Source organism: Macaca thibetana, chromosome 5, assembly GCF_024542745.1.
Source record: "Macaca thibetana thibetana isolate TM-01 chromosome 5, ASM2454274v1, whole genome shotgun sequence".
Taxonomy (NCBI): domain Eukaryota; kingdom Metazoa; phylum Chordata; class Mammalia; order Primates; family Cercopithecidae; genus Macaca; species Macaca thibetana.
The window spans coordinates 23,775,708-23,800,510 of record NC_065582.1 but is presented as its reverse complement, the minus strand read 5'-3'; the positions used below and the strand labels follow the sequence as shown (position 1 = coordinate 23,800,510).

Below are 24,803 nucleotides of genomic sequence, written 5' to 3'. Positions count from 1 at the left end.
TTTTCCTGAACCAATGTTTTTCCTCTTGAAATTACATTACATTTATAATTCAGAAGCTTAGTTTCATATTTAATAAAGAACTCTAGGTGCGGTTAAGCCAATTTTCTCATAGTGGTTTCCTATCAATTACAAACCGATGTTAGAAATGTATATATGTACGCAATGGTAATAGGAGCAGACTGCTATTTCTTGAGAGACAGAAAATGAGATTTATTAGGCCCTGTCTGTAGAATTTTCATACTTGAGGTTGGCCATAAACGTCAGCTAGGTTTTTGGGTAAATACATTGACAGATTTACGCAGACATCCACATACTTATTCAGGATCTTCTGCATCCCACTCAATGTGTGTACTCTACTGGGTTACAGAGATTAACAAGTGACACATTCCTTCAGTTATCGCCTGCTTTGCGTGTTGGGCTTCAGGATAGATGGACTCTACTGATGTCTCCTTGTTCGCTCTATTTCCCTACTCTGTCTTCTCCTTCCAGTGAGATTCTTTGTGGTATGTTCAGTCTTTTTGTACTAGCCAGTGTCTTTCTTCAAATGAAGTAAGCATTCCTGTTCATCCATCATGATTATAATAAACAATTATTCTAATGCTTGTTGGTTATAATATGTTTTATCTCCACTTTTTAAGTAGAGTGCAGTGGAAAGAGACAAAAGAGAGATCAACTTTTTTCCCCCTTTTCTTTCTTCTGTTAAGTAACTCCATTTCTTTCTTCTACTCCCTAGTTAACATGAATTGTTTCTTTCATTTCTTTCTTCACTCCTCTGAAGTCAGAAGTGATAGTGGGTGATGTAGTGTGGTATGGAATAGATAGTGGGTTCACACTGAGACAGAGAAATTTTTAGTCTTTTTTTTTTTATATGTATTCAAATAGACTGAATATTATGATCACTTCAGCAAAACTGTATCAAATAAAATAAGTTTATTAAAAGTTTATGTGCCAATATTTTGTTGTAGGGATTATAGCATTTTAAGAAAGTTTGAAATGTATTTCATACTTTTTCATGTTTATTTTCTTTATATTATTTTAGTTTTATTCTATAGACTTAAGTAGGAATCACAGCTTTATTTCTTCAATGTATGATGGTTTTTCTGGGGAAAGAAAAGAGCCTTTGGAAATGGAAAATAACCTGTAATTTATGTAACTATTAATAGTTTGGACAATGTTATTTTCAGTCCATCTCAATTAAACTTTGCTTTGTGATCTACAGTGTGCTATACATTTAATTATTTTTTTATTTTAAATTTGCTAAGTCACACAGATGAAAATTATGACACAGGTAAATTAGAATAGTTTTTAAATGTCATAAATAAGAGCCAAGCATTCAAACTCTCCAAGATGTCCAATATTAAAATAAGTGTACCATCTACATGAAAAGTAAATTAAAAATATTCTAGCATTAAGTATTATCAGTGTTTGCTAATGACAGGGTTTGTAAGAGCTAAATAAAGAAATATATAGTGAAAGTTATTCTCCTTTCATTTATACTATGAAGATTTGTTGCATTTAAGTTTTGTAAAAGTATGATAATACTTTGTTGAGTTTAGTTTAAGTGCCCAGGGGTAGGATAATGGCCAATGGGTTCTATGATTATCAAACCCAGAAGGAACCAATCTTTTAATATGATTGCTTGAAATTTTCTGATGAATCCTTTGGATTAAATTCAGAATAAAATACCATTTTTTAATAATCTGTTTAAATTCTGAGATTGAATTGCAATAGTAGCCAAATAGCCAAATAGTAGAATTTTAATAGCCAAATAGTAGAATTTCTTATGAAGTTATTACATTGTTTTCCTCATTGTGTCTTTTCAGATATTACATATTTTATTGATTTCACATCTTTCTCAATAATGCTCTAAATGTATTAAATTATGAGTAGGCCCTGAACATATTTCATTAATATGTATTTCTGTCCCGAAAATTGTCCCATTTTGAGTGATTTGTTTTTTTAAAAAAATTTTATTTCTTCTTTTTAAAAAAGGCATTTAGTGAATTTGAGATTGAGCAGCATCAAGAATGTGCTTATGACCACTTAGAAGTATTTGATGGAGAAACAGAAAAGTCACCAATTCTTGGACGACTATGTGGCAACAAGATACCAGATCCCCTTGTGGCTACTGGAAATAAAATGTTTGTTCGGTTTGTTTCTGATGCATCCGTTCAAAGAAAAGGCTTTCAAGCCACACATTCTACAGGTCAGCAAATTCGAGTCGTGTTTCTCTTTTTTGGACTAAGATCCAGGTTTCTCTTCTGGTGAATTTGGTTCAATAATAGGATTGTAAATAAATCTCCAAGCATAGCAGATGAAATTTCATTGAAGCACTTTGTGAAATATTTGCAGAACCACAAGCATCCTACCTAAAGATCTTCGCAGTTCTTGAGCGTTTAGGAAGACCCAATAGCTTTTGCCTGATTTGTGATCAGTGCAGTTTGTTTAAGTAGAACTGTACCGAAATATTCATATAATGTATTTTATATTAACATTAGCAGTTTGATTTTTATGTTATATTTAACAGATAGAAATCTATGGCTTGATATTAAAAATGTATGTTTTATCTAATAACCTATCTGATCAGCTAGATTTTACATTAATATATTTTTATAAATAAGTTTAAGACTGATCTGTTTGACAGAGCCTCTATTTTTCCTTTGTTTATTTGGTATGCAACATGATCTTTTGCCTAATCCTATGCTCTAATTTACTCTTACACATTTCAACTAACTGTTCTGGGAATCTTAAAGAAATAGAATTTAATTTAGAAAAAATATGAAAAATTTTAGACAAAAATGTAGAGTAACGTTATTTATAGTTTGGAGACAGTTTCGTTATATGTTCCATAAAATATCTAGAGAATGCCCCCTTTTCATTCAGTTAAGACAATATATCAGTTAAATGTAGATATTAGCTGGTCATTTAGCTTGTACTGACACCTAGTGGCATTGCTGATGCATAAATGATTGATACATGGGAGAAATTTGTCTTGGAAAACACAGTATAAAAACGTACGAATTCATCTATGAAATAATTTTAGTGAAATTTTGTCATGAATTTCTGCTGATTGTTTTTATTCTTTCACTTTGTTTTGTAATTCATAATTTTAGCTATTCCATTATCCAACATTATTTTCCACTCATTTTATTATGAACATTCGATTTATACTGAAGTCCGTGATAAAGATATTGTCAGAATAGTAATCTGATTAATAATAGTAATCATTTGTCTTCTATCAATAATGCAAATTAATTACTTCTTATGATTAATATAAATATTACACATGAGGAAAATCTTACATAGACCAGAGAAATGTCATGCTAATGAGAGATTTTCCACACATTTGGCATTTACTCTTTCAATATTTTTCTTATAATTTGTCACCTAATGAAGAGGTGGAAAAATAAAATCCTATTATTTAATCAATGTTTCACTGATAGCACAGAGTTCATCACATTCTGGAAAATATCGTCATCATAGGTTCCAAAAATGTAGTGTGAAAATGTGCTGTCGAAACTGTTTAAATAATTGATGATACAGTATTTTAAGATTATCTATTTTTTCTTATTCATTTTTATAAAAACTTATTTTTATGCTGTCTCTTTTTACCCCTTGTAAGCAGGAAAACTGAGGTTCTATTATGTCTCAGTGTGTTGGTACATCTGGGTTCCTGCTACAAGTGAACCCTTAGCTAGCAGGAAACTTTTGAAAAGATCATTTCTTTGGATCTAAGTTTTCTCATCTGTAAAATAATAATCCCAAGGTTACCTACAGCAGCAAAACTCCATACCTCCCTAATTTGCATGACTTCTTCCCATGCACGCCATTTGCAGTGTTTGTATTCTGATGAACATTCCACTAAGAGGATCTAATTTTATCTTAACGGAGGTCATGTATTATGATCCAATGGTAGAGAATGCACTGGGCATTTTAGTCTTACACACATACTTTACATAGATTGCATCCTCAAAAGAACTGTGTGACATAGATCCTATCATCCTCATTTTGCAGATGAAGCCAGTGAAAATCTGGACGATTAATTTGCAGTTTCTAAAATAGTGTCAAAGCCTGGGTTTTATTCTAATTCTGATTGTCTCCAAAGATAATGTACTTCCTACTATAGTAATATTTTCTCATGTAAAACTTTTGGATTAGGAAGAAAATGAATATAAAAGTATCATTCTTATAAGGTGAAGATTGAATGCTTCTTTATAGAAATATTAAGCAAATCTCTTCAAAGTATGGAAGTGACTAGGCTCATTTTATTTCCCTGTTTCATTCACAACCATTCAGATACCATGTGAGGAACCCCAATCACAATTTGTTAGGCAAAACAGGCCATGGATATTCTTTAAGCCTGCCCTGTTATTTCAGAAATGAGAAATTTAAGGCTAAAAAATTTAATGGTAACTGAAATAGCACAAGAAGTTAGTAATAGTTGAAATTAGAGTCCCAACTTCCCAACTCCTGTTCCTTTATTATTCTGAGAATTTTTGATATCACTTGTTTGTTTTTTCAGCTAGGTTGGAATTTTTCTGGTAGACCTCTTTTTTTCTATTACTTTCTAGTAATCATACATGTTGAAATACTCTTAAGTCTGCTTTTGTTTCTCCTCAAAGTCTCTTTAACAGGTTCATTTATTCTACTCTTTCACCAAATATTTATTTTGCATCTGCTTTGGACAATGTAAATGTGTGGGAATTTTTAAGACAATAGAAGGAATTCCTGTCTACTGACAGCTTACAGTCTGATAAGTTAAACTTATGATTTTCAGTTTATCTTTCAATTTCTGCTGACAAGACAGCCAAGTCCAGTACCATATCTGTCAGCCTTTGCTACATGTATAAAGCATTTATTCATTATTTACTGTCTTCTAGAATATGGATGGCTATTTTTGATGGATCCTTTAAGTATATAGTTTCATTTGCTTAGATAAATTTATATTTTTGTATACAATTTTAATTTTATGCCCAAGAGAAATTTCTAACACTATGAATTTTAAAACTAGGTGACTAGAAATGTAATATGTAATTATGGCTGCTTTTCTTTAGAAGTTAAAAAAACAAGTCCACGGAAAATGGACTTAATTGAAAAGAGTTCTTTTTTCCTCTGACAGTTTGCTCAAATTTGAATTCCAAATTTATTTTAATAGGTAACAAATGATATTCCTCCAGCCTTAAATAACTTAATTAAAGGAAGCAAATCTTTAGTAAAAAAAAAAAAAAAAAAAAATTCCTGTGTCTTAGTTCTAAGAGGATATGGCTACAAAACAGAAAAACGGGAGAAACATGGAGAGAAAATAATTTTTAAAATCAAAGTATTGTCTCTTGGGACTTCTTTTCTGTGATATAAAACATCATATTCTGTGTCAATGACATTTAAAAATAAAGTAATATATTATTAAACTCTTTGGAAAGGAAATTATTTTGATCTAAATCAATTAAACTGGATTGCTCACTAAAAGCATTTATAGGTCAAATTACAAGAGTTCTCCTGGAGTTTAATACTTTACCAGGAAATAAACAAACTTGTCTTTCCAAATTAAAATGAAGTTCACCATAGGCTTCTCTTCCCTCCTTTTTACCTTTCCTATTCAGCTTCATTTTCCATTTCTCAGAATTCTGTAAGAACTGCTTTGGCAGCTGTTCTTTAGATGATATAAAAATGCTATTGCCAACATAGTAAATAACTGGTTTTATATTTTTCTGACTTGGTAAATGAATAGGTAGTTTCGATGAAAATGTGTTCACCGTATTTAAAAGTCATCTTTTAAAGTGACCTATTACAATAAAGGACCTATTGACCATTGCTTGAATGGCAAGGAGGATTCTGGAAAACACCCAGAAGCAATTGCCCTCAGGCTGCCTATTGTATTCTGGAATTTTCTCAGGGCATATTATAGGTTGGTGCAACAGTAATTACAGTTTAATAAAATCACACCTCTTTTGCATATAGCATTCAAATGTTCATTTCATTCTTCACAAATTCATCCTGTGGACTAAATTATGTCATGGGGGGTGTGTAAGTGTGAGTGAATGATGGTTAGAACATTAATTCCTGTGGACTGAATTCTGTCATAGGGTGTGTGTGTGTTTGTGTGTGTGTGTCACGGTTAGAAATTAAGTCCAGGTTTATTAGTTTGAGCAGTGATCCACAGAAATGGGGGTGTGCACTGCAACAGATAAAAGAAAATGGACGCAAAAGCAGGGGGCGCGGAACTTCTTGTTGTCCTTAAATGCAGCTTAAGGCATTTGTTTTTAAATGTAGGTCGTTTTTCCAGAAGTTTTTAATAAAGTCCCATAAAGACACCTTCCTGTGATTTTCAGATTCATAAAGCCTCTATTAAGTCGTTTTTCCTCTTCTGTTTAATTTCTTTAATTCTTCCTTGATTTTTGTTCCAAGTTGCGGCTGGCAGAGTGTTGCTTCTTCTGGATCCTGGTCCTTGTAATGCTACCTTATATCCGTGAGGCAGGCACACAAAAGGCTGCCTGCACCAGCTCTCCAGGTCCTCCCCGGCTGCTCTTCCTGGGCCATGGAATAAAAGTAATGCAAGTGCCGAAGCTAGTTTAAAAAGCTGAAAACAAAATATATCAGTCAATACTCAAACTTGGAGAAGAGGTAGAATTTTAAAAAATCTGTAAATGAGATTACACTGATTTACATATTTATATGTTGAATTCAGAAATATTTTTCACAAAATATTTTACTGGCCTTCAAAAGTAGAATTTTTCCTTCCTAATAGAATATTAATAGTGCTTTAAATTGTTGTTCATTTTTCTGGGTTTTTCATTTCATACCTGAGTGGATCCTAGAGTACAGATGATGGCATTTACATATGCTCATAGGAAAATAATAACAATAATAATGGTAGCTTAAGTTTATATAGGTTTTACTATGCCAGGCACCTTTCAAGCATTTTCCATATATGAACCTATGCACTCTTCATCTGGACCCTATGATGTGAGTACTATGTATGATTCCCTTTTTAGAAATGAAAGTGTGGAAAAAAGTCTCCCAGCTGGTAAAGAATAGAGCCAGATTTGCAGCCAGGCAATTTGACTGGGAGTTCCATCCCATGAAGGGGCAAATAATTCTTGGAGTTACTGAGATAAGAAAAGCTCCATACTGGGAAAGGGAGGATGCTTGGCTTCCAGTCTGTGGGACTTGGGAGATAAAATCCCAAGGGTAATTGGTATTCCAGCTTTCAGGACTATTTCCTCACATAAATACATTTGTAATAGTGGCACCTCTATCAGTAGGTTGTGTGAGATAGTCATCTACCATTTGGAAGACGGAGGGACATTTGCATTCACCGTGTAACACAGCCTAATGGGGAAGTCATTCTTGTAACTGGAACCCTAGCTGGAAGTTCCTTCATATGTTAGTCACATAAAGGTCTCTGAATTTGCTGTTGTTTATGATAACGCCCATAGAGTTGCTTGGGCACACATGATTTCAGACAAGGGGTTCAATACCCATAATTCAGAAACATTTTGTTTTTTAAAAGTCACCAAACCACAATATGGGTAAACTATATACAAATCTGAAAAGTTCAATTTAGAATTTCGGCTGCCTAACCATCTTCGTGAAGGACTATCTGGTCACAGACTACCATCACAGTGTTACAGTTGTACTTGGCTGTCCAGTGGTTTTGCTTCTCCAGATTTTACCACATTGGATTTCCTCTAGGATGGTCCTTATTTTAGCAGTAAAACTCCTACTTCCCAGAAACTCTTTCAATCTCTGACAAACAGAGACAGAAAGAAACTCCACTTTCTCCTGACACTTTTCATAGCCTATTCTTTTATCTCCCTCCTAACCACCATACTTGCTTGGATAGGTTGATGGGGCATTGTAGACTCTCTGCCTTTATTTAATCTCCAGTAATTAAAAAGTTTTAGGGCTCTGGCCAGGTGCGGTGGCTCATGTGTGTAATCCCAGCACTTTGGGAGGCTAAGGCAGGTGGATCACTTGAGGTCAGGAGTTCAAGACAAGCCTGGCCAACATGGTGAAACCCTGCCTCTACTAAAACTACAAAACATTGGCCACATGTGGTAGTGAGCGCCTGTAGTGCCAGTTACTTGGGAGGGTGAGGCAGGAGAATTGCTTGAATCTGGGAGGCAGAAGTTGCAGTGAGTCAAGATCACACCACTGTACTCCAGCCTGGATGATAGAGCGAGAGCTCTTCTCAAAAAAAAGGAAAAGTTTTGGGGCTCTGACTACAAATTGTTCCTGAGAGGAGTATTTGAAACCTTTTATTTTCTAAATTATACTAACTAAAACATTTTATGCCCACTTGCTTATTTCGTTGGTGTATTTACCTTGAGTGACAAAGGTCACTCAATAATAACTGGTAGAGCCTGTGCTTATTAATTTATCTTTTTTAAAGGAGCTGTGAGGAGCATTTACTATTTTTTCTTGTAATAAACACAGACTATCGTTGGATAGATTCGAGAATTGTAAAGATAATTATAATTAATGATATATGTAGGTTTTTCCCCATCAAGTGAGATAAATATTTCTGTTGAAGTAAAATACTACTATTGTATATATTCTATATAGAAAGTTCTATATAACACAAACACACGCTGAGGAGTTTTGTATCTATTGTTGAATTTTAAGTTACTTCTCACTTCTTTGCATTTGGGCTTCTTAAATTGTTATGATTAAACTTAAGTTAATACTCTGGAGTCTCCTCTATGAAAATAGTTATTTGAGACTAGAGACAGTGTTAGGTATTACAATTTTAAAAATTATTGAGTCCCTAAGTGGTAGATTCTAAGTGATTTTCATGTTTTCAATTCTGAAACCTCGCTAAAATTGGTACCATTATTTTCATCTGTATTTTACCCTTGAGAAAAACATGGCTGAAAGGCATCCCTTACCCGGAGTCACAGGGCCCGCAGGCATTGGGACTGAGATTCCAACCCAGACAGTCCATGTCTGGGGCCTGGGTGGGCACTCGTGACACTATCTGACTCTTCAGTTATGGAAAACATAACTGATACTGGAAGTAGAAACAGAAGTTAGACAATGGCTAGGCTACACTGAAACTACACTGAAATTTAAATTGGACCCGTTAAAGCCCATTGACTTTACTCGTTTTATTTTTCTTTCCTGGGCAGAGTGTGGCGGCCGATTGAAAGCAGAATCAAAACCCAGAGATCTGTACTCACATGCTCAGTTTGGGGATAACAACTACCCGGGGCAGGTTGACTGTGAATGGCTGTTAGTATCAGAACGGGGCTCTCGACTTGAATTATCCTTCCAGACGTTTGAAGTGGAAGAAGAAGCAGACTGTGGCTATGACTATGTGGAGCTCTTTGATGGTCTCGATTCAACAGCTGTGGGGCTTGGTCGATTCTGTGGATCCGGGGTAAATATACCACCAATAGGATACCCTAGACACCATTAAGATGCCTATTGATTCATGATTGATATATGTACCATTCACAAGTTGGCAATGCTTTTACAAAAAAAAATAAATAAATAAGGTTACATCATATTATAAATGGCTTGACAAATTATAACATGTCTCTTCCCTTATCAATTCTCCACTTCTAATGAATTTGCCTGAATATCAGGTGAAACTGATGAAATCAGTATGTATAATTTCTTATCACTTTTCCATGTTCTAATTTCTTATTATGCAATAAATATTTAAATACTTAATCTAACAGCAGCGTATTTAAACACACACCATAGACAATTCTGTCACGTTTCTAAATTAAAGCTTAAAGGAAACAAAGAATATGCACACCATTCTAATTCACATTCTCTTCTTAACAAATATATTTGGCGGCAGTGGCAAGGTCAGCCACTGGTGTGTGTACACAGGCAATGCTACAGAGATACTGTTCCATTGCAGAGTGTCACTTGTGCAGGTGCGGAGTGCCAGGTACACGTCAGAAGAGGTCACCATGAGAAATAAGGAAAAGAAAAACCTAAGGTTTTCTCTGTGTTTTTCCCCCAGGACTCACTGCATGAATATTTATATATTTATAGTCTTCTGAATACATATTTTGTACTGAAGATATTGGTCCCAGTTTTTCAAATGTCTACCAGTAGCTATTGCTTCAGTAATACTGTTGAACTCCTGCCCAAATGACAACTGAAATGTAACGAAAAAGGTTCTTGGTGCTTAGATTATTAAAACAAGAAATACTTGACGATTTGGATTCTGGAAGTGGCTCTGCTTCAGAGCAGCTTCTGAAACGCATTTAGTATCTCTACGCTCTCTAAACCTCACTTTACTGATTTGCAAATCAAGAGAACTTGGCTTAAAAGCTTAGGGAAAAAACACTCAAGTCCTAGAGAGAAAAGTGCCCAGAACTTAGAAAATATAATGTATGTTCAGAGCTCAGCTACATCACTGACTAGCCATGTGAGCTCTAGCATGTCACTTTCTTCTCTGAATCCCATTTTCTCCTCTATAAAGTGAAGAAGTAGATTACACCTACTCTCCAAGGTTGTTGGGAGGAATAAATTATATTCCAAAGAAAAGTATTCCCAAACGTGCATTACACTGAAGAAAAAGTGATTCGTTTTATTGCTTGTTTACTTGCTTGTTGTTTTTGTTTTCCTTCAGCCCCCAGAAGAGATTTATTCAATTGGAGATGCAGTTTTAATTCATTTCCACACTGATGACACAATCAACAAGAAGGGATTTCATATAAGATACAAAAGCATAAGATATCCAGATACCACACATACCAAAAAATAACACCAAAACCTCTGTCAGAACACAAAAGAATGTGCATAATGGAGAGAAGACATATTTTTTTTAAAAACTGAAGATATTGGCACAAATGTTTTATATAAAGAGTTTGAACAAAAAAAATCCCTGTAAGACCATAATTATCTTTGTACTAAAAGAGAAGTTTCCAGCGAAACCTTCGTCAGCATTACAAGGATATTTGAACTCCGTGCTTGATGGTATTAGTAAAGCTGGTGAAAGGGCATCACATACTTCAAGGAAGACTCTACAAGCTTTTGTTCACAGCTTGAAATAGATGCCTCACAATTCAGACAGTTTAATTCAGGAGTTGTGACCCTGCAGAGTTCTTTTTGACAATTTGTCAAGATTTGGGGACATAAAATGATCTTGCAGGTCATAAACTGGAAAACACTATTCTGGTTGTCTTAGGATAATTGCTGACTTTGTATCTTGGATACAGTGTAAACCAGATCCATGTAAGGTGATGTGAAATGGGAGTCTTTCGAGGGTGATTTGTACTTTCCACGTGTATGTGTGTGTCTGGTGTTTGGAAACTGGGATATTTCAGCTTCATTATTTCCACTTGCAGGCCAGCTTAACCTCTGAAACACAAATGATCTTGAGACCACTTTAGTGTACTTACATTTTGATGAGTTTGAAATGTCAGTGGTGTCTATTATTGCAGTTAAATTCTAGACATCAGTTCTTTGTCTCGGAAAATGTCCAGTGAAATGGTAAACTTAGTTCTTTTTTTTGGAAGTGCTGCCTTTCACACCAAATCCAAGAAGCCTGTGATGTCTTATGAACCTTATGAGAAAACGCCGAAGAGGTGTGAGCAGGATTCTTCTGAATGACTGTCTGGATGGTTCATTACTCAAGTTACTGCTGCTGCTATTGTCTTTCCTTTGTTGTCGATCTGTTATTGTTGTAGCTATTATTGTTGATGTTGTCATGGTTAATCTATTTTTTAAAAATGAAATGAAGCAGAAGTAGGTCTTGTGAGAACTGAAAGATCTCTTTCATTTTTCTCTTCCTGGGATTCATTTTTTCAGAATGCAATGCTGGAAAAAAATGTTTGTTTCTGAAAGACTTCTTATGGTGCTATTCCATAAACTTTTTTTTAAACAAGTTTTTGACCTTTGAGCCAACCCACCTGTAGACTACGAATGTCTCCCTATGGCTGGTGGCATTTGAAGACTAAAGACTTGTCAAATGTATCAAGAGTATATCATTGCAAGGGCAACCCTTGTCCTGTGGAACAACTACTTATAATGCCTTAGAATTCTTGCACATGATCAAACAGATCCTCCTAAAACACACCTTTTGAAATGTTGAACATAAGAGTGTATGTTAACTAACAGCTCTCTGAAGAAAATGCATTTCCATGACTGAAGCATTGGATATAAATACGGTGTCCTGCTTTTTTTGTAGAAAATGTAATTTGAGGATGAATTTTCTGCTTTAAAGGCATGTGTGTTTTTAAAATTAATGAATGTAGATGTGTGATTGTCTGAGTGAGTGGCACTACAAGAGGTAAAAAATAATGGGTGGTTGAAAAGTTAAAATGTATGTGCCAAGTTCTACTAGAATTCCATTTGAAATAGCACCTTCCTTAGGTTTCATGGACAAATAATGGGAACTTCTAATTATGATCAATCCCATTAAAGAAAGGCTCTTTCCTTTAGAGAAACTCTATTTTGATGTCAATATAGATTACTGTATGAGGTAGCTTTGTTTCTGTTACCTGTCCATGAGCATACAACATTGAATACAATTGGGTATATTCTTTCAGTTTTACAAAATTAAACTATACACACAGATGTAGCTTATCTGTTTTTTTTTTAAACTGTTGCCCTGAAAATATTTCTTGCATATGAATTGTAAAATGTAAATACATTTTTAAAACCAACATTTTGATCTTATTGAATGTTACTTTGAAAATGTATAACTATTGCCTGCAATGTAGATGAGCCTGTTAGTAGAGCTGATTCATTCCAGTAACTTCTTCCATATTTTCTCACTAATCTCCAGTTAGCCAAAATATGCCAGGAATGGGAAAGAGGAGAAAAAATCATTAACATTAACACCTATACTGTTCTATACTACTCCTACTCCGTGCTAGGAGTGTGCACTAGCTCTTTTTAAATTCCATGCTACACTCAGGACTGTCATCATGTTCTCGTTTTGTAGTTCAGAAAGTGAGGCTCAAAGAATTTATTTAACCTTCCCAGAGTCACAGTGTAAAGTTAGATGTTGAAACCCAGTTTATCTTATATAAGAGTCTCTGCTTGTTCTACAAAGGTAGTAGAATCAATCTTGACCTACATAAATAGTAGATTTTTTATGGTGAAACTTTCCCACATAAAGTAAATTTTAGGGGTGAATTAGAGTAAAACTCTCAAGATAGGCATTTTGTTCTTTTCGAGAACAGCATGAAACTTAGAATATCAATGATAGCTGTCTTTAAGAATCAGAATTAGTACTAGAAATTTAAAATAAACTATAGTTTGGAGTTAGGATGAACCTTTTGTGAAAATAAATATATTAAATTATTTTGCCTGATGTGATAGGGGAAATGTATTGGTCTATATTAAGAAATATTCTGGCTATTCTGATTGATATCTTATTACGCCATGGTGAGCTATGCTCTGCACACTGAGAAATTAGGTATTTAGAAGGCACACAGAGATGTTGTCATAACTAGGTCTTCAACATGAAAATTAATTTTTATTGTGTCATGTCAGATATCAGTTTACCGCATATTATTTTTATATTAATTCAACATTTGCCTTAAACGTGTTGTTAAATGAAAATACAGACAGCTTCATTGTTGTGTTGTTAATAATTGTTAGTTACTGCTCCAGACATTTTATTAAATTAATTTTTTAAATTATTTTCCACCCTACATCAGTATATTGGTTGTGCTTTATATTTGCCAAAATCCTAACTCCCATATTGTCCTCTCTGACTATACATAGAAAAAATCACTGTTCTCACTGGATTTTATTAAATTATTTTTAAAAGTCAATTTTGAATATAACTGTAGTTTATTCAGGAGATAGTGACTTAACATAAATGGACAAAATAACTTTTTAAAAGAAATGGATGAGAAGCGATTGTGTTTCCAAAACCCTCAAGTATCCCATTCCTATATGGCTGGATTTTTGCTATGTATGACTCATTTTAATATGTCACAGTATGAGATTCAAATTCTGCTTAACTTTAAGGTATCTTAGCCTCTTTTATTTGGTTTGTGATACTGCTGTATTTTTGGTGATAAGCTTCAAATATCAAATTTCGTTCTGCCATATAGAAAAATCTCTAAAAGCACCAAGTAATTTTATTTTTGTAAGGTTAAAATTTATTTTTTAAAAGAAACATTAAATTATATATTTATGTAGATTTAGAAGAAGTATAACCCTGTGTGAAATTATAAATTACTTAAAACAGTTATCAAATATTTGGAAACTATTATTTACTAATAAGAATAAGACTTGCCTTATGGAAAATTTTTGATGCCACTTGTTAAATCAGGTATGGAAGGAGGAAAGCAGAAAATATAACTGCCTCCTAAAGATGTATAACTTGAGTTGCAGTAATGCTTTCTATTTTACAACAACAAATGTGTAATAAGAACTTATCAAAAAGAGAAAAAAGGTGGCCGGTGAATGAATTGAAAGTTTTTATCCTTCAATGCATGGTAATTGGTTTCCAATGAATATTTAGCTTTTGGTGTTTTATGTTATTGTTATAAAACTGAGAAACTTTGTCATTAGATTAGGAACCAAGTAGTGGGAATGCTGGCTCTGATATTTTGTGAAATAGCATTATTCGTCTCCAAACTTTCTTCTGACATCTACATTTTCACTGTCTAGTTTCCAACTTGCCTAACTTTCCCTCACTCCAGTATATTGAACCTGAATCCAAGCTGGCCATGTAACTCTAGTTCCAGTCATGACACCCTAATGCAAGTACCCATGCAGGATGAAAACAAAGGAATTATAAGGCTGTGAACACACTTCACTATATATGACCTCCTTCTCATCCAATATTCTAAGCAGCAAATGAATACCATGAATATCAACTTCTAACTTCAAAAAACTTGTAGGTGGAAATGTATCTGCATAAAAAGCAGTTGAAAAGAGATCTATTAAACTCTACGCAGATTGAGGCACTTAGAAGGTCCAACATCAGGACTTATCTTTATTTATTGCCAGGTTGGAGGTATATGAGTAAATACTGACATTGCTTCTGTTGTTATATTTCTATATGAATATAAGCTAACAGCTTCACCAGTCCCTCTGACCTTGTTTTGTCTGTCTGTGTTGTCCTTATATCTGGAAAGTTACTTATATAACATTTTATTTTTGCTCAACTATCAAATTTTGAGAGCATACTTGCATCTGAAAACAAATAGCAATGAAGGTTACTAAACTGATTTACACTATTTTAAACATGTGCTCAATGCTTCAGTCTATTTTGCAAATTACAATTTAAAAATAGATTCAATGGTGCTTCTTCTATTGAATAATATTATAGGATGATTATATTAGCCACAATATTTAATTATACAACAAATCTAAGAAAGAAAAAGTTGCATTATCATTTGAAAGCTCTGTTAGTTTTTTTTTTTGAAGAGCAACTGTAAAAATTTAGCTAAATACAATAAATTTCCATCAAAATATAAAAGTGCATCTATATTCCCTTGTAATATTTTTATGTTATAATTAGTGCCACAAAAAAGTGATAGCTAACATTAAAAACAGTGGTGATGTCACAGTGGTAATAGGGGTGTAAGAGGAATTACTTTAAGGAATGACATTAAGAATATTTAAACAGAAAGACTGCCCAGAAAGTACAAAGTGAAAGGATTATACATAATAAGCCTTCAATATGTAAGCCTCCCCTAAAAATTATTTAGTGGATATTCCTGAAGGAACTACAATTGAGACTAAAAGTAAATTACAGGAAAATTTTCCTGGGGAATTATAACTTTTTCAATGTTTCTTTATGAAACATTTCTTTATGAAAAATTTTTCATAAAGTTTTCAATTGTTATACTTACTATACGTATATTAGTTGTGTTTGAATTCCCTGGGACTAAAAGGTCACTCATAATAAGTTTTGCCATTTTCAAACCAAAACGCATAGTACAACAATGTATTTTACTCATTCATTTATTCTATTTATTCACTGAAGAAATATTTGCTTAATGCCTGCTAATATACTTCATACCATGCTAAGTACTATGAATTTGAGATAAAAAAGAAAAAAGCAGCAATCTTTGCTCTCGTGAAGTTTACATACTAAAGAGATAAGCACTAATGTAAAGTAACCTCTCAAAGTTGAAATTTCAATAACGAAACATACATGTGTATTCTACTTCCTTTTGGGGGCATTTTGTCAAATTGTGTGGTTTGTATTTTGAGACTAGCATCAACTTAAACATCCTTGGTTCTGCATTTGAGCATTTTAAAAAATTCAGTTGTCCTATAAAAATAAGTTTTTCTCTGCATGTATTACTTTTGTTTTTAATTTATAAATTACTGAATCTCAGGATGGACAATTGAGGCTTTTTGTAAACAATATGTTTTATAAAAAGAGATACCTAATACTAGCATCAGCAGCACTTGACAAATTGTAGTTCTAAATATGAAATACATTTAACCCACTATCTCCAATCAATAAGACCTAACTGGTGGGGAAAAAGGAGGTTTTTTACCAATAGTGTGATTGCAGGACAGTAAAATGCCTCACTGTCTCACTATTTGCTTCCCTTCCAAGTCAATGAGTGATTTTTTTAAAGATGAGTAAAGTCCCTATAATACCCAGCTCTCTGAAAAGCACGCATACACATGCATGCACACACATGCACACACATACACACACACACACGTGTATATATACAAAAGAATTTGGAAGCACATAACTGCAACCTAGGCAACATATGCACACAGATTATAGAATATGATGCCACAATTCAGAAAAATCTATGGAAAGATCAGGTAAGAGTAATCCCAAATAGTAAGTAACAGAATTAGACTTTTAAGAATTTTAAATGCTGAAATGATCAAATGTAGAGTAAAAAGAAAAGTATATTAAAATGATTAAGGAAAGGAAATGGAAATATGTGGAAAAACTATAGACACTTTCAAAATACCGAGTAGATTTTAAATAAATTAAACTTGCAGAAATGAAAAAATACAGTAATTGAAATAAAAAATGTAGTTGATATGGTTGATGATATCATTTATGAAGTGGAAGCACATAAGAATCACAGGACACAACAGAGAAACAAACAGATGAAAAAATAAATTTTAAGAGACATGAGAAGTAGATGTGAATGTTCAATATGTATTTTTAGGAGTTATAGAGGAAGACAATATGGAGAATGGAGGAGAATAAAATATTCAGTATAAATATCTGAAATGCCCTGAAACTTTTGGCAGACATGTATCCTCACATTCGGGAAACAAAAAAAATTCCCCCAAAAATACATAAAAATAAGACTGCACTTAGAAAACACATAAAAATAAAGCTGCCCTTAAAGCTAAATACATAAAAATACATAAAAATAAAGATTAGACACATAGTACTGACAGTGATTAATACAAAGTTAAAAAGTCTTAAAAGTAGTCAAAGAAAAAGGCAGATCATCAAGAAGGTAGTTATAGAAATATAGCAGACTTTCCAATACAGACTATAGTGAAATCAAGTCTTCAAGATATCAAGAGTAAATAATTGTCAACCTAAATTTTTATACCCTGTTAAATACTACTTACAAATACGAACTATATGATATGCAAGAAGGATTAGTTATTCAAGGATTGGTGATTATGTGTCAATTTAAGATATTTACTACTATAAAATAATGTTAATTATCTTGCTATAATGTTATTATAATATTAGTGAATAATTTTAAAAGAAAGTAGAAGTACATATAAAACAATAATATAATATCATGTACAACTAGAGAGGATTAATTGAAGTTGAAAAGTTCTAAGGTCTTTGTAGTGTTTAAGAAGTGGATTACTTTAATGTTTTGTTAAATGTTCAGGGTAAAATGGTAGGCTAACCAAAAGAATAAAAGTAGGATATATAACTTCTAAACAAGTAGAGAGAAAGATAGCGTAAAAATAATAAATCTTGAGGATTTTATAAAAGGAAGATTAAGAGGCATAGAAAAAGTGAGAAACATGGACAGCACAAAATAAGATGGTAAAAAGACAGTAATAAGTAATATTTAAAATGTAAAACACATCTTCCAGGCATTTTACTAAGTGTCTGAGATATTAATTCATACAATTCTCACAGACATGTGAGTTAGAATTTATTGTCCCCATTTTATAAGTGAGAAATAAAAAATACACTAGTAATTGCAATAAATGTAAGTACACTAAAATTTCCAATTTAAGAAAAGGTATATTCAGATTGGATTAAAGTGTCATCTATAAACTTTTAGAAAAGATGCTTGTGAAACAGCATGAGAAAAGCTGAAAGTGAAAAAATGTATTGGGCATATTTTAAACTAATGATAGCTGATGTTTTTTAGGCATAAGAGACTATTTGGAATAAAATTAGCAACTCCAATGATAAAAGAAACAATGCATCTATAACATTTAAAAATTTTTGATTAATGTAAATCTAGAGCCTCAAAACATATACAATTATCAAAATCATAAAAATATAATTCATGATGATAATCTGAAGATATTAAGATCTTAGTAAGAGAGATAGTGTGATATAAGGTATTTGCAAGATATATATCTGACAAAGGATTAGAAACCAGATTATTTTTAAAACCCTCAAATTCAGTAGGATACAAACAACCCTGGTTTTTTTTTTTTTTTTTTTTTTTTTTTTTTGAGACGGAGTCTTGCTCTGTCGCCCAGGCTGGAGTGCAGTGGCCCGATCTCAGCTCACTGCAAGCTCTGCCTCCTGGGTTCCCGCCATTCTCCTGTCTCAGCCTCCTGAGTAGCTGGGACTACAGGTGCCCGCCACCTCGCCCGGCTAGTTTTTTGTATTTTTTAGTAGAGATGGGGTTTCACCAGGTTAGCCAGGATGGTCTCGATCTCCTGACCTCGTGATCCGCCCGTCTCGGCCTCCCAAAGTGCTGGGATTACAGGCTTGAGCCACCGCGCCCGGCCAAAACAACCCTGTTGGATAAGGAATTGGCAATCTACATCTTTTGAGTCAAATTCAGCTCACTGCCTATTTGCGTCCACTACATCCTGTGAATCAAATTCAGCTCACTGCCTGTTTGCGTCCACTCCACGACCTAAGAATGATACATAAAATGACTGTTAGCCTTTTGGCAAGAAAAGTTAAGACTTGAAGACATTGTTTGTTGACCTAGAAATCCTAAAATGCCACTTGATCCTTTAAAGAAGAAGATAGGCAACCAATGTAATCGATAAATGTGCTAAGGATACACACAAGAAATTCACAGATGAAGGCAGAATGGTTTAAAAAAATGGATGAAAACATGTTTGACATTGCTATTATTTGGAAAATTCAAATTTAAATAATACGATACTATCTGATATCTATTGCATTAGTAACTAAAGTCTTAAACACTATCAAGTGTTTGCAAGGATGTATAGCACAGAAACTTGTATACACTGCTGACAAGAATGTAACCAGTGATGCATCCAAAATGCAAACATTCTGGATAACTATTTGCCTCTAAGATTTTCAGATGCTCTTTTTCATTGAGCATAAATTTAATTCCTTGGTATAGAAAAACTCGTTTTGAACTGGTTTTAGGAAGTCACCTGAACTCCAGTAGCTGGGCTACAGGGAAGCTGTGCAGTCTTCCAGAGCCTGCTGAGAGAAACAGAGAAGCACACCAGAACTAGGAGGAGAAGCCCCTTCCTCCAGCAACATCCTGCATTGTTCTGTATTGATGCAGCTTCATATCAGGAGAGCAAAGGACAATTGTTCAAAGGGACCAGCTCCATTTTCTACAGCAGGCAATGAAAAACATATTTAGAATCGAGAAGCAATAAATAGACAATTGGTGTATATAATATGATATAATATTAGAATATAAATGTACATTATGTATTTATGACCTTTACACAATTTTAATAAATCCACAATCATAAGAATTAAATATTTGGCTATATTAAAAGCAAACATTTGTATGTACCATAAATTATTAAAACATTGCCAGCTAGGAATGCCAATGTCCTCCTTCTCTTCTTTCTCTTTTTTCCCCTTTAGCTTCTTTACAACATGATTTATGATTTTTTAAAAATACGTTTTCAAGAGATTTTAAAATAAAATATTATAATTCATGTGTATGTATATTTTTAATTCAGATTCAGCATTTATAGAGTGCACAATAACCTTGTGAGATAAGTATTATTATTCCAATATTATAGACAGGAATCTTGAATATAAAATACATAACTTCCAAGATCACACGGTGTCTGTGATGAAGAGACTCCCTTTAAAGAGGGGTAGATATATAAATTGTATTTAAATGTAAAAAGTAATCATAAATTCAGATTTTCATTTTGCTCTTTATAGTGTGATTTTAAATGCTAATATGTTCAAAGTTGTCTACCTTAAAAGCAAGGAAAGCCATTCGCTTTCCCATTAAGTACATGATTTTATGCAGTTTGATTAAATTTTTTTGATTTCTATTTAGAGTTATAATAGAGTAGTTTGCCTAAAAGTAATATATTCCATCAGGAATAAACAGAAAAGTGGGTTAAAACTTTTAAAAAGAAAATAATTCTGTGTTTAAGGTATCCTCAAACTTCCAACAGAGCTAGGACTTAAGGGATCAAATGCTCAGATAGAAAGGAACCTGTTAAAAATGAAGCAACATTTTATGTTGCACTTTTACTATCCAAGTATTAGATCATTTTTGATGCAGAGTGAGGGGCTGTGAATCTGTGCAGAGGTTGACTGTTAATCTTTGCCAAAATGTACTTGACAGAAAATGCTGAATCCATAATTCAATTAAATATCTAATTACAGAACACTGTAGGAAAATTGGAAATATTTTTAAAAAATTATTTTTTGAAAAATTACAAGAAATCCATATCCTAAAGGCACTATCGTGTATTAGAAGATAAAAGACAACAAATGATGTAGTTGCTAAGATACAAAAAAAGATTTTAAAAACCTGATAATTTTCAGTCAATCAATATAGTTAACAACTCAAATGAGAATCCAGAAATAAAAATGTATTTGAGTTATGCTTAGTTTTAGCCTTCTACAGAGGATTGTCCTAACTTCAAGGAACATTATTAAACTGATAAATTTATAAATCATTTTTAATCATGATTTTTCTGTTTTATTAATTTTAATGAGATCAGGATTGTACTTCAATATGAGAAAAATATCCCAAATGCCAGCTATTATAAAAGATTTCTGTTAGTATGTGATCTATGAATTATAAAGATAATATGCATTTTACGCTACAGTTTCCTCTAAGTAATTCTGTGGAGAAAGGCAAGGTAAATCAATTTTGCACTATATTGTGTGTCAAATATATAGCTTTTGTTATGAGGTAATATGCTTTAGAAAGCACTACAGAAAAGGTTTTGCAAATTATCTTGAGTGCACTTCTCAGGATACCCCCAAATTACTTGTCATGCTGATTTCATTTATTCTTATATTGATATTTTTTCTGTGCAATGATTTGAGATCCTCAAAAGCAAGTAGATGCTATTTTTTTTTTTCTGTACTTACACAGAACTGCACACTAAAAAGACCTCCTTTACAGATTGGCTAAATTGAATTGAATTGAAATGGGATTGCATTAAATTAAGTTGAACTAATCCAATATGCTAAAATTTATATAATTCAAAAAATGAGTACTTGTCACCTTAAGATCTGGAATATTTTCTGAGTAACACTGATATGAAGTTAATAAACCATATGACTAATACAGAAAGAGATTGTCATTTGTAATAATGAAGATGAAATATGTTATCGTTATCCTTCTTTCTTTATAAGTATGTTTAGTTTGGTTACATTACAAAACTGTGAAATTACTTTTTTAGAATAAAAATGAGACTTCTCTCTTCTCTCTCTCTCCAATTTGTCTCATGTGTATTTTAAACAAATTTGGGTTAAGATGCTAAGGTCATTTTATAGCAACTCAAATAAATTTTCAGCAATAAGGAAAACTTATATTTCAATTTTTAAGCAAGTATTTTTCTTAACTACCCTAAGCTACCTGTATGAAAAGATAAGTCATTTTTAAGCCCTTAAAAAGACTAGCTTATCAACCTATAATTTAATCTGTAAATGTAAGAGTTGTTTGTTTAATACGGAAGAATGATGCTAAATGTGTACATATTTTACTTCCACTTAATAATTTGTTTTTTCAAAATGGCATTTTGTTCCTTTAAAATTTCTGAAAAGAATGATAAGGATCTCAGTATAACAGGTAAGATTGCAAATTCAGAGATACGAAGTTTGAGATGAAAATAAGTTCCATTTTTATTCTACCTTAATCTTCAGCAAACCTGAACCTACTTTATCATAGATTGAGAGCTATTAAATACCTCTATTCATCTGAAATGAATAATATTGGAGGAAGTCTTGCTTTTGTGGAGTCAAATGAAAAGACTAACAATTAAAATTTTGTCTAGAGGTGGAGAACTGTGCCAGAAAAAGAGATTATTAGTGATAAAAAGGAAGCAATTAATACACGTTTTTAGTGCTACTAAGTGTTATTAATATAACCAAATTAACTGCATGCTAGAGTATTACATAAAGGTGACCATGCATAAGTCTGTTATAAATATATAAATAGATATTGTATATATTTTTTGAGAAATGTCTATGCAGGCCCTTTTCTCATTTCCTAATCAAACTATATTTTTTTCTGTAGAGTTGCCTTAGTTTCTTATGTATTTTGGATATTAACTCTTTATCAGATATATGGCTTACAAACATTTTCTACGAATCCATAAGTTATTTCTTCAATCTTTCCATTGTTTTCTTTGTTGTGCAGAAGCTTTTTATTTTGGTGTAATCCCATTTGCCTATTTTAGTTTTTGTTGCCTGTGCTTTTGTTATCAAATCTAAAACAAATCATTACCCAGACCAATGTTGTGTAATGTTGTGTAGTTTCTCACATATATTTCTGTTCTAGCAGTTTGATAGCGTCAGGTTGAAATAAGCATCCAATTTCATTTTCCTTGCATGTAGATAACTACTTTTCCCAATACTTTGTATTGAGAGACTGTCCTTTTCCCTTTGTCTGTTGAAAATCAATTGACTATACACATATGTGAGTTAATTTCTCAGCTCTCTATTTTTGGGTTGATTGATCCATTTTTATATTAGTATGATACTGTTTTCATTACTATTGCTTTGAAATATAGTTTGAAATCAGGTAGTGTGATGCCTTCAGTTTTGCTTTTTTTCTCTTGTTTGTGACTGGGCTGTTTGAGGTTTTTTCATGGTTGCATATGAATTTATAAAAAATGGTATTGGAATTTTGATAGGGATTGTATTGAATCTATAGATTGCTTGGGGTCATGTAGACACTTTAACAATTTTAATTATTCCAGTGCATGAATGTGGGATTTTTTCATTTATTTGTGTGTTCTTCAATTTTTTCCATCAACATTTTCAGTGTAAGGTCTTTTTATCTATTTGGTTAAATGTATTCCTAAGTATATTAATTTTTGTAGCAATTGTAAATGGAGTAGTTCTCTTGATTTCTTTTTCAGAAACTTTGTTGTTACTGTGTAGAAATGCTACTATTTTTTGTGTTGATGTTTTATCCTGTAACACTACCATAGTTGTTTATTAGTTCTAACAAGTTTTTACTGACATCTTTAGAGGTTTCTCTATATAAGATTGTATCATTAGCAAACAGAAACAATTTTGCATCTTCCTTTTCTATATGGATGCTTTTTATTTGTTTTTATTGACTATTTGCTCTGGCACAAATTTCAAATACTGTGGTGAATAGAAGTAGTGAGGGTGGGCCTCCTTGTCTTGCTCCAGATCTTATTGGAAAGAGTTTTAATTTTTCATTATTGAGTATAATGTTAGTTGTGGCTTTATTATAACTGACCCTTATTGCATCAAGGTACATTTTTTTTCCTAATTTCTTGAGATATCACTAATTATTAGGGAAATGCAAATTACACTTACGATGAGATAGCCCCTTATATCTGTTAGAATGGTGATTATCAAAAAGACAAGAGATAAAAAGTGTTGGTAAGGATGTGGAGGAAAAAATACCCTTATACACTGTTGGTGGGAATGTAAATTAGTACAGTCATCATGAAAAACTATGTGGAGGTACCTCAACAACTAAAAATAAAATTACCATATGATTCAGTCATCCCACTTTTGGGTATTTACCCAAAATATTTGAAATCACTATGTCAAAGAGATATCTGCACTCTCATGTTTATTGCAGGACTATTCAGAATAGACAAGTTTGAAATCTACCTAAATATTCATCAACAGATGAATAGATAAAGAAAATATGGTATATATACACAATGGAATACGAGTCATCCTTATAAAAGAAATTTTGTCATTTGTGACAACATGAGTAAAATCAGAGAATATTATACCAAGTGACACAAACCAGGCAAAGAAAGACAAACACCACATAGTCTCACTTATATGTGGAATCTAAAGAAATCAAACTAAAAAAAAAATAGTAGGATGATGGTTACCAGAGGCTGGAGTGGGATGGGATGGGCATGTAAAGATTATGATCAAAGAGTACAAAATCTCAGTTACTCAGAAGAAATAGAAATAGTTTTTTTTTTGAGCTATATGGCACATCATGGTGTATATAGTAGGTAGTAATGTAATGTACATTTCAAAATCATTAAGGGAGTAAATTTTAAATATTCTCACCATGAATAAATAAGAAAAATTGAGGTAATGGATATGTTAATTAGCTTGATTTAATTGTACGTGCATCATATTCATAAATCATAACCTCAATTCATGCTCCATAAATATATATGGTTATAATTTGTCAGTTTACAATTAAAAAATACAAATTTTTAAAAGCCACCTGATCAGGCCATGCCCAGGTAAAGTAAATGCCTTATCACACCATGCCTAAATAAGGCCAATG

The 24,803-nt window shown here is 32.7% G+C and overlaps 1 protein-coding gene across 3 annotated transcripts in view; it reads left to right on the top strand.

The window, feature by feature from the left end:
* Positions 1-15,018, top strand: part of TLL1 (tolloid like 1) — a 227,574-nt gene extending 212,556 nt beyond the window's left edge. For 2 of the 3 annotated variants that reach the window (XM_050791804.1, XM_050791803.1), the window contains 3 exons: positions 1,993-2,206; positions 9,129-9,379; positions 10,592-13,748. In XM_050791804.1, the coding sequence (XP_050647761.1) occupies positions 1,993-2,206; positions 9,129-9,379; positions 10,592-10,726 (600 nt within the window). In that variant the 3' untranslated portion in view covers positions 10,727-13,748. Of the gene's footprint in view, positions 1-1,992; positions 2,207-9,128; positions 9,380-10,591 lie in introns of all 3 variants that reach the window. The other variant, XM_050791802.1, reaches the window with a different exon arrangement.
* The last annotated feature ends 9,785 nt before the right edge of the window (positions 15,019-24,803 follow it).